We start from the raw sequence: 13,488 nt of genomic DNA on the forward strand, positions 1-13,488 counted from the left end.
ACGGTGTCATATTACCCTCGACCGTATCTGTCCCGTACCGTACCGTACCGTACCATCAAAGACGGCTGGCCACAAACAGCTGGCGACGACATTCAAATAGGGCTTTCAAATGCAAGATCATAACGTAAAGCAACTTGGAAGAATTAGTATGTATGCGAAGTGTATCGGGTGATGCATGCAGGGCGATAGTGCGGGTTCGAATCCCAGGTTATGTCTTGAAAAAAAAAGGAGAAATGAAAAATTTATAACATCCCTATGCTTTTTTTTGCCTAGGTCATCAAGGCAAAAAAAGCATAGCGTAGGGTCCTGAGCTTCCAAGCTCTCTCGTATCAATTATGTATATGCAGTTCCATAACAATAATAAACGACATTTTTACAGTACTGTATAAGTAAAAAAATTCTTTCACAAAATCTTTTGTTAGATCATCACTCCACCCGCAGGCTTGTTACGTACATGTACTAAATTCGTTTTTGGTCGAGGTCTGTCACCCCGAACGTTCAGAACAAAAACTTTAAAAAACTTGCCGATAATCGTCAGATATGCTTTGACTCAAGTGGCAAACCAGTGCTTGTGATGCCAGTCCATACTGATCACATCAAATGCTGACGTCGTTGCATTAACTTGTACATCAAATGATGACATCATCATATCGCCTCTACACCAAATGATGACATCACTGCATCATCCTTACACCCTACCTCTTCACACTTCTTGCCGAGTGCCGATTCCTTGTCGCGAAGCTTCTGGTTGTGAGTTGACTTCAACTTGTCAGTGCTACTGCCCTCACGATGTATTTGTAGCAGACAAGCTTGCCATTCCTGAGAGCAACTTTAGGTTCAGAAATGGCATACAAGTACAGGAAATATAATTGAAATTGTTGCAGCAGATCGCGAATGATGGTTCATCCTGGCCGGCCATATCAGAAAATGCCAAGAACGAGATTATTAAAATATTTTTTAGTCAAAGTCAAGTCACAAAGGTCATTATCTTGATGAATTGGCTTCCCTGCACACAACGCATATCAACTCAAGCAAATCAACTACTTCCACATAAAGTGGGCAGGGAAAGAAAACTATTTTTTGCTCGGATGACAACTACGAATACACCATAGCATCGCTGGCCATAAGCAAAGTTCCCTGGTTGGAGTTCTGAAGGTCACAGTAAATTTTTCTTCACACTTTTCCATTTTCAACTCTCTCAATCTTATGAATAGACAAAAATTTGCCATCGAAAAAAAATTGTAACTTGTATGATCAGAACATCACCTGGCAAACACCAACTGCGCTTTCAGTAGTCGCTGAGAAGTGTCTTCAACATTCCGCGTACTCTGCCTTCCTTGCTCTGATATCTGTTGACCGTATTTGAGGGCAGGAAGAAAGAAAAAAAAGGAAGAAAGAAAGAAAGAAAGAAAGCTAAGATGAGATGACTGTTACAGGCATGGACAGCTGGACACACAAGTAGATGAACAGAGAGCCAGGGAAAGGGAAGAATACCTCGTTTGGTTTCTTCCAAGTCGATACTGAGAAGAAGAAACTGCCTCTCGACAAAAGAACACGATGAAGTAGATATTATCGTGTTGCTGTCCCGGTACCATGCTGCTGTCACTGTTGAAATGCTGTGTCAGTTGTTCTTCTCCAAAGTAAGCGATGCACCTCCTGGAGCCTTATCTCCATATCCAGACCTAGTCACTAGCTCATTGTTCTCTTTCGGTTGTGCATAAACCTCTGTCTGAACATGGATGTCCAAGCTGCCCCGGCTGGCTCGGCTTCAGCCGGACCAGAGGTCCCATGGATCCCTCTACTATGCCCTTTTGGGCGAAGCCAGATGAATGAAAAAAGCAGAACAGAGGGCAAATTCCTGGGTCTGGATATGCATTTCTTGTGTGGCTTTGCAGCAATTTGAATGCTCTGCCCGTTGCAGAACAATCTCACTCCTACCTCTTTCCTCGTCTTGTACAGTTCACCATCGAAGACGGATGTCAGCGGGGCCATTATGCTCTGCTCCAGACTGGCAGCGGCTGACAGCTTCATTTCAGCACACTCCTTAGTGGAAATCAGCACAGTCTGCCACGCCAGATCAAGTGCACTACAACAGGCAAGCAGAACATCAGAGAACTGCCCATGCTGATACAATGACCATACATGACCACCAAGGATCTCAGTAATCTTTACAATGGTTGCCCATCAAAGTTATGGTGCAGCACCTGCATTTGATTGGTGGTGATAATAGTCTCCGTGCCGTTCATAAATAATCTTCGCTAGAGATGTCTGACAGCCTAAAAGGGTACCCTGAGCACTCTGAACTTCAGCTTTGAGACCGTGGAATGAATTCATATAGTCTATACCCAGCTCACAATACCCCCCCCCCCCCATGGAGCAATAATGGATGGTGGTGGGAGAGAGAGAGAGTGTGTGTGTGTGTGAGAGAGAGAGAGAGAGAGAGAGAGAGAGAGAGAGAGAGAGAGAGAGAGAGGAAGGGAGGGAGAGAGAGTGTGTGTATCTGTTAGTTTGTCTGTCTGTAGGAGCCTAGATGTATGTGTTATTGCTGAGGGGTAGATGTGGGGGAGGGGAGGGAGAGCGGGGAGTTGGCTCACCTTTTGAACGATGCACCTTTATGAGTGTCGGGATCTATGTCCATTGTGGATTGAGTCAGTCTCAATAGACTTCGGGCATAATCTTTCTCTATGGCTGCTCGTTTCTTGACGTAGGTGTGCACACCCTGAGCACATGGAACAGTAACCATGGAACGACAGTAAAATGTGAGGTGTGGCTGAAAACTTGAAAATCCTTATCCAGCCGTACAGTCCATGGAAGTACCGCATTTTAAACTGTTCAGCGGGGTACAGAGCGCATGTGTTACTACCAGTTTGGTAATGATACTGTACGGTAAGCATGTACAGTAAGCATGTACAGTAAGCATGTACAGTAAGCATGTACAGTAAGCATTAACAGTAGGCATACCTTGGCTAGGACTATAATCATTGTTTATAGAGTTGTCGAGGCTCAATAGATTCTACTCGTTTAGGGTTAATAAGTTAGTGTCCTGCACCCGAGTGCGAAGCCCAGTGTTTGTATGTTTAGGGCTGCACAGTGCAGAGCACTAGGTGACTCACTCGATCATATTATTTCATAGAGCAACAATTGACCACAGGAACGCACAGGTAAACATACCTTGCAAGCTTGGGAGAAGTCCTTCAGGAAGTGATAGGCAACGTCAAAGCGCTCCTGGCAAGCATGAAAACACAACCAAGAGAATTATAGTTACGTTCGGATAATGTTATCTGTAAAGAACCTTGTATGTGCACATTCAACTGTCCTTCCAAGTAACAGCTGGTTTGGAGTAAAATAAAATAAAAGCATGTATTGTACTGGATATATACTGATAATTACAACTGATTCAATTCACAAAATTCATGTTCATGAAGTTTTTTCAGGTGAGAACTTTGGCACGACACATGCGGACGCGCTCACATACACACGCACGCACACTTGCACACACACACACACTTGCACACACACACACACGCGCGCACGCACGCTTGCATATGCGCTCCCCCCCCCCCCACACACACACACTTGCACACACACGCGCGCACGCACGCTTGCATATGCGCTCCCCCCCCCCCACACACACACTCACGTATGCCGCGCATGCACACTTGCATGCGCCCCCCCCCCCCCCCCCACACACACACTCACGTATGCGCACGCCCCCCCCCCCATACACTCACATATGCGCAGGAACGCTTGCATGGGCCCCCCCCCCCCCCCCCCCAGACACACACACAAGACCCTGTAGGATCATTGGGCAAGTGCAGTGCTGCTAAATGACTCTGAATCCAATCAGGCGAGTCAATGTCCTGTAAGGCACTATGCAGCCCCAGACCCTCTACACACTCTGCTGTGCAACAGTGCCAGGTGCAAACTAGGCTCACATGACTGGAAAGAGCACAGGCAGCAATGCATTGTCCTTTGTGAACATCTCACACTGTGATCTCAGCATGCATGCATTAGAACCCCTCACTGACACAGCAGGTACTTTATTGAATATTGGTGCGTGTCCCACAACAATCTTCATTAAATTCATTGTCACAATGTGATCTGATTGCAATGCAGTGACTGGAAATGACTCCAGAGTATAATGACATTGAAGTTTGTACAGGCATATACATAATCAAGGGTGTTTCGCAGTGGCCACTCGTCAAGATGGCGGCAAATCCGAGAGTACAAAAATTTCGACTCTGCCTATGTGCGCGGCGGATGCGAATCTCGCACGTGCATGCAAAATCTAGCCTTCTGCAGAGCTGGGTAGAGCAAGTGTGTAGCCAGTATAGGAACGACGACCTTTTCCGAGAGAGAATGTGGCCCTTTTCATCCTAACATTTTACTCGCCACGCTCTCCCTCCCAGCTTATTGATACAAATATGTGCTACCGAGTAGAAGTCTCCATCTTCAGACTCAGAGTAGGCCAGGCAGAATCGCAAGGTTGAAATACTTGCTCACTTGGTTTTTGGTCCTTTGAGGTGTTGATGTGATTGTTGTGTACAACTCGAAGTGACAAACTTGAGACCCCCGCGCCACAAAAAACTAAGGCGCGCCACAAAGTTTCGTTTGGCTGTTCAATGAAAGGACGTATGGAAGCAGGGATAAAAACTATCGTGGCTGCCGGCAAAACTCCTAGTAATGTAATAAACGGGGGTGTTACTTTGGTAATTCCAAGGAGAATGTACGCACGGCCATTCCACAACGAAGACGAAACTACGAGCTCAAAAACACTCCGATTTTCAAACAAACGACGCAGGAAAGAAGACATGGCCGCAGTGTTCCCGTGTGGCCTTCAAAACACCTAATTTTACTTCGATAGCGGCTGGTTCAGGGCAAATTCAGGCCCAATTCGACAGCGTCGTACCGCTGAGATTTGGCCAAAACACGAGGAAATGTACGGTAAATTCAAATGCGTACGCATTTTGCGTACGGGGACGACTGGCCAGAGTTCATGCACTGCAAACACCCGTGTATATGTAGTCCAACACTCAATGTGCATTTACGCCCAGTGTATCTCACTGATTACGCTAGGTTGTATATAAAGTAATAGAAATGTTCATTGCTCCCAGTTTGGCACCATTGTTCTGTGCTGCACCGTGGAGTCTTCAAAGGACACAACAATATTTTGCACAGGTTGTTTATGCGGTTGGTTGGGTGAATGGTCCCGAAATTGCACATAGACTGTTTTAGGTGCGAGAACAATAATTTGGTATCCGTATCAAATAATTATCAGAACAGACCTTTTCGACTTCTTGTTCGATTTACCGTATTTTCCCCATTAAACGTACACGTCTCCACTACTAGTACAGTCGTCCCTCTCTAATCCGGCACTTGTTTATCCGGAACCCTTGCCAACCGGCGCACTTTTTGACGAAACCAATTTTTTTCGTTCAATTCCTACATCTTAATCCGGCACTTGAATTCCGCCTCCGGCAGTGACTTTTTGAAACGAATCGCTCAAACTGCACGTAGTTTGATTTCATAATCCGGCAGTCGTAAATCGCGTACCGTACAGGTGCACTCCTTGCCAGGCCAGGCTACGCCAGTCTGACAACGGCAGTCAACCATACTTTCTTATTTTAGCAAGGAGTAGTGTCCTGCCAATTTTCAGGTGTGTGTGCGTGTGTGTGCAAGAGTACATGTGAACATGTTCTCTGTTTTACTTTATCACTTTATCACTGTGTATATTCCCGGAGAACAATTGAGAATATAAAGCCGTGCACCAAATACTTGGGTCGACACGGAAAAACCCTGCGTTTTGACGTACATATGATACATGCATGCAATTGGGTAGGGCCGGGTCAGAGGGCAGGATTTCTTAATCCAGCACCCTCGTTAATCCAGCAGAAAACGCCGTAGCAAAAGGTGCCGGATTAGAGAGGGACGACTGTACGTCCCCAATTGTAGTACATGTTGGGTGTGGATCGAAAATATAAAAGGACACGTCTCAAATAATAGTACATGCCGGAATGATGTGATGGGCATTACTGGGGTACAGATACCAGGGTCCTCCTTACTTCGTTTTTCTTACCCGTTCATCATCTTTGTGTCTTTGTACACTGATTCTTACCATGGTTGGGTGTATTTACAGCCTTACAGCGTCAGTAGAGAGGGTTAAGTTGCACGTTTTTGCCCTTTTTCAAAACGCGGTGCAAATCTCCCGTTACGTGTAATTTTTAGAGGTTAGGTTACATGTGGGACGTGACGTGAAATTTTGCCTGGCAGGATTCGGGTTTAGTTCGCACAAATATCAAAATTTCCAACAAACTCGATAAAACTTCGGAAACTCACACAAATTCGATCGGGATAACCAAGCGAAACTTCCAAAAACCCACGTCATGAACTTACGTGCGGGACAGTCAACTCACGTAAAACACGTCAAATTTTACGTGAGTTTTTTTCTTTTTGACGTAATAGTGCACGGACGTAAGAATTTTACGTGAAACTTAACCTCTCTATTATCATGAGTTGTTTGCCACGCGTGCAACCCAGGCAATCAGTCTTCCCAGAAATAATAAAAGTACACGTCTCCAATACTAGTACAGTCTCTATAGTAGTACATGTCTGATCACCTTTGAAAAAATAAAAGTACTGTACATTTATTGGGGAAAATACGGGACTTTGTCTGTGCAAAACCCTTCAGTTGCCCATAGTAACCACGTAGTAAGCAGCGAACGCAGGTCGTGAGAAATCGAAAAGAACATTTCGCATTTTTCGAACTGAAATTATAATTATTATTTTACAACCTCCAAATTCTACTCGCGACATCGACAGTTCAGTAGAAGTGTTAGTTACTAAGTTAGTTCGACATGCAGAACCTCATTGTTTATGAATTAATCATGAAGCACGAAGAAGCAAGTCAGTGAGAACGCAATGCGACGCTTACACTCTCCCTCTCAGCACAGTAGATCTACATCGCTAAAATGCAATGGATGACCCCAACACAAATCACAACAAGTAATTATTAGTTGTTTGCGCACTTACCACCGGGGGCCCGGCGGACACCTACCATAATTGATTGCCGCCTTTCCTCAGACGGTTTAGTGCCAATGACTATGTGAGTCGTCCCAACTCCGAGTTCGAGATGATTCGACGACACCCAAACACCTCGCGAACCGGAGAATCCTCACTGCCGGCAGAAGTAACAGTTCGTCGACGTTGCTTTCCTCGGTTTTCAGTTTCTTCCGACGCTTCCGGACGTTTTCTGTATGCACGCGTCACTCTAGAAATGGTAGCTTGGTTCCGAACCACAATTCAATGTCATTCGCGCGCGAGATTCTCGTCTTTCTCATCTCAAACAGCAATACCGGTAGTATTAATAGGTAGCTATAATTATTATTGGAGGAGGCCGCAATGCGCGCAACTGCACTGCCCGTTGTCGAAATGCCTCTCATTTCCGTATACCAGGTATACGCGTAGCGCTCTCAAGCCAAGGTCTGGTAGATCTACACGACTTGAAAGCATGGACTCTAGCCAGTCCAATGATTATGTTCATGATTTCCGAGGAGTGACTGTATCTATGCAGTCGCACATCTCTGCTGAATGTGGTGACTAGACTACGTGCAAGAGCACTTCCGTGGTGTGGTGACCATGTAACACTGTTGATTCCGGACATATGACTGAGAACGAGGGATCGACTTTCTGATCGGACTTTCTTACCCTCTTGGATGTGCAGTAGATCTACGTCTCGCCGAGCAGCGTAGATCTACGACTACGTGGATCAACGTAGGAAGGTTCCCGACTTCCAGTTTTGAGTTTGGGGAACAAGTCGGGTAAACTTCGGCATGGGACGAGATACTTCCACACAACAACAAGCCTATTGATTAAACTTGACAACTAGCAGGTACAGTAGGTCCACGGAAACAGTTATGCGCTAAAGTAAAAGGGAGATGAACTAAACGTGTATCGTAGATCTACACTAAGTGACTTAGTGAATCGTCAAGTAGCCACTCTGCTCGACTTCATGAAGGGTTTGCTGTGTCCAGCGAACTGAGTTTACTTTTTATACATAAAGTAACCCTCCGAATGAATTACTTCGAAGAATGGAGGGAAACCGTGAGGGGCAGACAAAATTGATGTCAGATGTAACACCGCACGACTGTCTGAGTGGCATAGACTTAGTTAAGCCGACATACCGAAGGAACTACGAATTTCAGGAAAAAAAGAAAGGGAGAGAGAGAGAGAGAGAGAGAGAGAGAGAGAGAGAGAGAGAGAGAGAGAGAGAGAGAGAGAGAGAGAGAGGGGGGGGGGAGAGAGAGAGAGAGAGAGAGAGAGAGAGGGGGGGGGGGGAGAGAGAGAGAAAGAGAGAGAGAGGGGGAAACAGAGGGGGAGAGAAGGGGGGGGGGGGAGCGAGCTCCATTGACGGAATCTGACAGGTCCAAACAGCTAGCTGTCTGAAGAGTGATTAGATACTAGGTAGATACATGTAGATAGATGCAGAAACATGCCGATTCAGAGAGCTAACTCCCGGCACGGTGGCCACCAACCTCAGTGGGTGGGAGAATGCCAGATTGCAGTCTGTATTCTTTGTTGCTAAGGGATTTACATGTTTGTTGCGGGAACCATGCATGAACCTTCCAAGTACATGATTGTATATTAATATAATGTCCGACCAGATACATTGTAAATGTGGAAGTTGCTGTTAACATGTTGATTTGGGCTTTGGAGATGTGTTGAAGGTACTAGTATACCTGTAAAACCTTGTTTTTGTTTACATAGTATTCATAGTTTGACAGCAGCATGAAACAAGGTGGAGCACACCGTGTTCGGAAACAGTGACCTTTCTGCAACCATCCACACGGCATACGGTTCAGATGGTCTCAACAGACCGAGGCTCTACCAACCGTGTGGATGGTTGCGGAAAGGTCACTGTTTCCGAACACAGTGTACTCCACCTCGTTTCATGTCGTCAAACTCACAACATACATGTACATGTAGTGTACATGTACATGTACATGTACATATAGCTCTGATTGATGTACATGTACATGTACATGTACATGTAGGTGACTGTTAGGTAGCCCTTGGTGGATAGGGTCCAGCGGATTCTGCCGGCAGAAAAATTGGCAGAATTCGGTACTTTTTCTGGTAAGTTTCATGCATGTTTGGTATGTGGATAAAGAAATGGAGCATAATTCGAGTAATTGCCCGCCATAGGGTTTGTATGGTTCTGCCAATTTCACTGCTTTTCGAGCAGAATCTGCCACATTTTCGAGCAGAATCCGCCGGTCCCTATCAATGGCGGATAGTGCCAGCAGAAATATTGACAGAATTTAGTACCTTTCCTGGTATGTTTCATGTACAATAATATCATTGCATGCTGGGTATGTGGATGAAGAGATGGAGCAGAATTCAAGGACGTGCCTGCCATAAGGTTTCTATGGTTCTGCCAATTTAACTGCTTTTCGACCAGCATCTGCCATGGGCTACGGTAGTGTTAGGTCGTTGAATGTCTCAGCAGGTACGCTTTCCAACGGCCAAAGAGAGTTGGAAAGCTTGTGTCTTTGTGGGTAACTTGAACATTTAGGGCTCATGTAAAATCGCACTGATTTTGGGATTTCCCTGCAATTTTTTGCTTCAGCAAAAATGTTGTGCTTGACCGCATTCCTGTCACTTCGCAGTGGCTTTTCGTTGGTGCAGTTTGTATCCCACCCTCCCACCCCTGACTTCTGGGTGTGTGTTTATCGATATAATCTTATCGGTTTTCTTATTGGCCATGTGGCTGTGGCAGTTACGACTGCTTTTCTTTTTTAGTTTAAAAACGTGGGGGTGGTGTGTGCGTCGCTGGCCTTTGTATGGTTACGTACAGCTTCAGATTGTATAGCTAGTGCCAGGGGAGTTCAATTGAATCTGCATGGGAAGAATACTACTGTATTGTGATTGAACTGAAGCTGGATGATGACCGTGTGGTGAGTGTGTGGGTTTTTTCAAGATACCGTCCTGGGGCAGGGATGTAGGTCATTTAGCTTGGACGGGTGTTGTTACATTCATTGTAACATCTTGTCGTTCCTGTGTGCTTTGCTGTGCGACTAGCAGCAGTATCTTGTGCTTATTTTTCTTATCTCTATGCATCTAATTATGAAGAAAAAAATCAGGAAGAGGATATAATATCAATAAATAAAGCCATTGCCGAGCCACCGTGCTCACAGGAGAGACTTCTGTGTGTGTTATTGTCGTGAAAGTGGACCACAAAGACCGCGGTCTCTTTTGGTGCCTACATGTTTATGTACATGTAGTTGTCGAACTTCTTATCGTATAGTATTATGGTGGTGGATTGCTGTTAATAGCCTGTATCCATGTCACGTGTCCTTTCTCTTTCTGCAGAACCTAAACATTTTTAAATGGATAAGCAAGCTGGGGGTGGGGGGGGGGGGTGGGGGGGGGGGGCGAGTAGTGGGATGCCCATCACATTTTCATTTACAGTATCAGGTCCCCGGTTGGCCAATAGCATTTGCGGTAATGTTCGAAAAATAGATCATGCTCGAAAAGCATTGAAACTGGCAGAACCATACATGTGTAAACCAGAATATGGCAGGCACTTCCTTGAATTCTGCTCCATCTCTTCATCCACATACCCAGCATGCAATGATGCATGAAACATACCAGAAAAGGTACCAAATTCTGTCAATATTTATTATTTATGCCGGCATTATCTGTCAACGGCTACGTGTATATGTATGTCACCATGGTCACTATGTTCACCATGCCTGTAGGCTGTAGCCTGTATACCGATCACTAGCAGAGTAGTAAAATACTGGTATTTTACTACTCCCCGATTTGAACAGTTACATGACATGCTCATCTACTGGTACCGGTTACTAGTACGGGTATTCGTTCGCACCCAAACTAGGCCAAAGCCTGACACACTCACCTTCACCGGCAATGTTCTCTTCGATCTCATCATGGTAACGACTAGCCGATAACACTCCGATAATCACACCGTGCACTGGTCGTTCAGGAGTCGGCAACCTCCAACCCTGGTACGCACGGGGAACTGGACGAATGATTCTGCTTGAAACGCAATGTAGCGGTAGTTCAAAGCGCGCCCATCGAGGGCGGAGCTCCAGACTGTACCGTCGCTGGCATCCTCATTTCACATACATGTAACATCCAGTTTGTTTGGCTATTCTGATACTTCACTGTATGTCTGTGACCCTGCAGTGATGCCAGTGTGTATGAACAAGTCTAGCAGAAAAGATTTTCTTCCAATCTCGTCGAGCTCAAAAGTCAGCAAAGCAGGAGGCGGTGAAGTTCAAGTGACGGTCATTCAACATTTTCTCTCTCTCTCTCTCTCTCTCTCTCTCTCGCTCTCGGTGACACGCTCACACACGACTGACAAACACACATGCCAGTCATACACTGAGACTCATGTCGACGTGACATGAATGTCGGACTTCAAGTTAGTTCAATGCGTCTTCTGACTTGTCCTGCCAGGTTTGTGTAAGCCTATTATGGGAATCGGAAGTTACTGCATGCACAAAGGGAGCCCGGGACTGCACCCAGCAGACTTCTGCCGCACTGCCCTTCGTCTACTCCCTGGCCTGAAGTGATATACCTCTCTGATCTTATCTGGGTCGTGTACTAGACACTGCCCAGCTTGGTATACCCTGTGTCGTCGTAGATCTACGTGTCGAGTGACAAGGCGTCATCGCATGGCCGCCAAAGGCACATAGCATGACCAGACGTCCATAGTATAGGACATCCCCACAAAGCAGGGCCTGCGGAGCCGATACAGTCAGTGATACTACTCTACACGCATCTTGCACCGAAGAGACTGAGCCGGTGGACCGCGCTTTACCAGAAACATGAAGACTTAGTAACCTGCTCAGGAAGGTTCCCTTGCGCCATGCCAGGCTGAGGCCACCAGTGCCCACCACCATGCCTGATGTACCAGGGTGGTAGATCTACATGTCATTGTACTTACATGTACATTGTACAGTCATGTACATGTAGAAGTACTAGCACAATTACATGTACATGTAAATTGTACGTAACATGTACACTCATGTACAATGTACATGTACCTCTCAGTCTCTCTTGTCCGGGGCCGGGCACCGCCTAACTCGGAAATGACCTCTGAACCAGGTACATTTTGAAGGGGAAGTGCCAGGGATCTGGTGTATGCCATCACCATTTCTACGAAAAAATGGCAAAAGAGTAGTAATATTTCCGTTTTCTTGTGGCATGCATTTAGGAATCAATCGCCACAATGGGGTATACATGTACATGACCTTGTTGTATTGTACATGTTACTAGAATGGGATCAGTATATTACTAGTACTTGAATATTATTCAAGTAGAAGAACAGTAATTGTAACAAACACTAAAAACCAAGTTTTCGTTCAACACTCGTCAGGAATCATCGATGAACCAATGAACACTGCAACAAAAATGGACTTTTATAAAACAACCAAAGAGAAGTGACACCTAGTGACTGTGCTGAAGGTTACAAAATTAATGTGATAATTTTGTGAGAACGAAAGTGAGAAATACAGATCATGTGCGTGCTAACAAAGACATTAAGTGCTAACCCACTACAATGTACTCGGATGGAGAGCCAAGGATTGATTTAATTTTATACAAAAGAGAAAGGACCAAAGAACTAAAAGTTACGCTACTAGTATACTGTCCACTAACACCACCAGTTACTAAATTGTCAACAATCAGCTCATGCAATGTGATAATTATAACAGCAATACAGAACCCAGAACACGGTAATGGCCAAGCATGGCCAAACCCAGGAAACGAAACGTAGGTCTACGTAAGTTGCCGTAGGTACGTTTTGGAGGAGAAGGTTTTCAGTTTATAATCATCTTGTAGTTAATAATACAAGGAGGAAATTTTCCTTCTGCCAGCAGAGAGGACTCAACACAATAACGTGGACCACTATAACACACAACAGGCACAAAGGAGGTTTACAGAGTTGTCGCAACTCAGAGTTCAACTCAGAGTTTCTTGGGGAATGCAATAATCAGGCGACTTGTGAAATGTCATCTTGTAGCTACATGTACAGTGTAGTTCTGTGTGTTGCAATTGGTATTGTGATTCTTGTTTCCTTCTTGTGCCGTGGTCGTCACTGTTATTGTCTGCAGTTGAAATTCTTAGAAGCCATATTTCAACGTTTGTATAAGCCCAATTTATACATGTACATGACTGTGGGTATGGTATTTTATAACCCAATACTAGTACAATACTAGTACAATACTAGTACAATAGAAGTATTAGATCAACCTTGTTATACATGTACATGTATATGTAGTTCACACAATCATGTTGTTAGTTTGACAGCATGAAACAAGATGGAGGACACTGTGTTCGGAAACAGTGACCCTACTACAACCATTCACGGTTGGTAGAGCCCCGGTCCGTTGGGACCATCTGAACCATATGGGTGTTGAACCCGGTTCTGACCCTCATTATGCTAGGGGAGTTTTAGACCTCTCC

At 45.2% G+C, this 13,488-nt stretch overlaps 1 protein-coding gene across 1 annotated transcript in view; it reads right to left on the reverse strand.

Annotated features, from left to right (window-relative positions):
- LOC135822404 (uncharacterized) overlaps positions 1-11,310 on the reverse strand; it is a 28,136-nt gene extending 16,826 nt beyond the window's left edge. The window contains exons 1-6 of the mRNA XM_065335162.1: positions 10,916-11,310; positions 3,172-3,225; positions 2,595-2,719; positions 1,939-2,086; positions 1,267-1,349; positions 700-829 (exon numbers count right to left, since the gene is read on the reverse strand). Coding sequence (XP_065191234.1) covers positions 700-829; positions 1,267-1,349; positions 1,939-2,086; positions 2,595-2,719; positions 3,172-3,225; positions 10,916-10,948 — 573 coding nt within the window. The 5' untranslated portion in view covers positions 10,949-11,310. The remainder of the gene's footprint in view (positions 1-699; positions 830-1,266; positions 1,350-1,938; positions 2,087-2,594; positions 2,720-3,171; positions 3,226-10,915) is intronic.
- Between the last annotated feature and the right edge of the window lie 2,178 nt (positions 11,311-13,488).

The sequence above is a fragment of the Sycon ciliatum genome, chromosome 8 (genome assembly GCF_964019385.1).
Source record: "Sycon ciliatum chromosome 8, ocSycCili1.1, whole genome shotgun sequence".
NCBI lineage: Eukaryota > Metazoa > Porifera > Calcarea > Leucosolenida > Sycettidae > Sycon > Sycon ciliatum.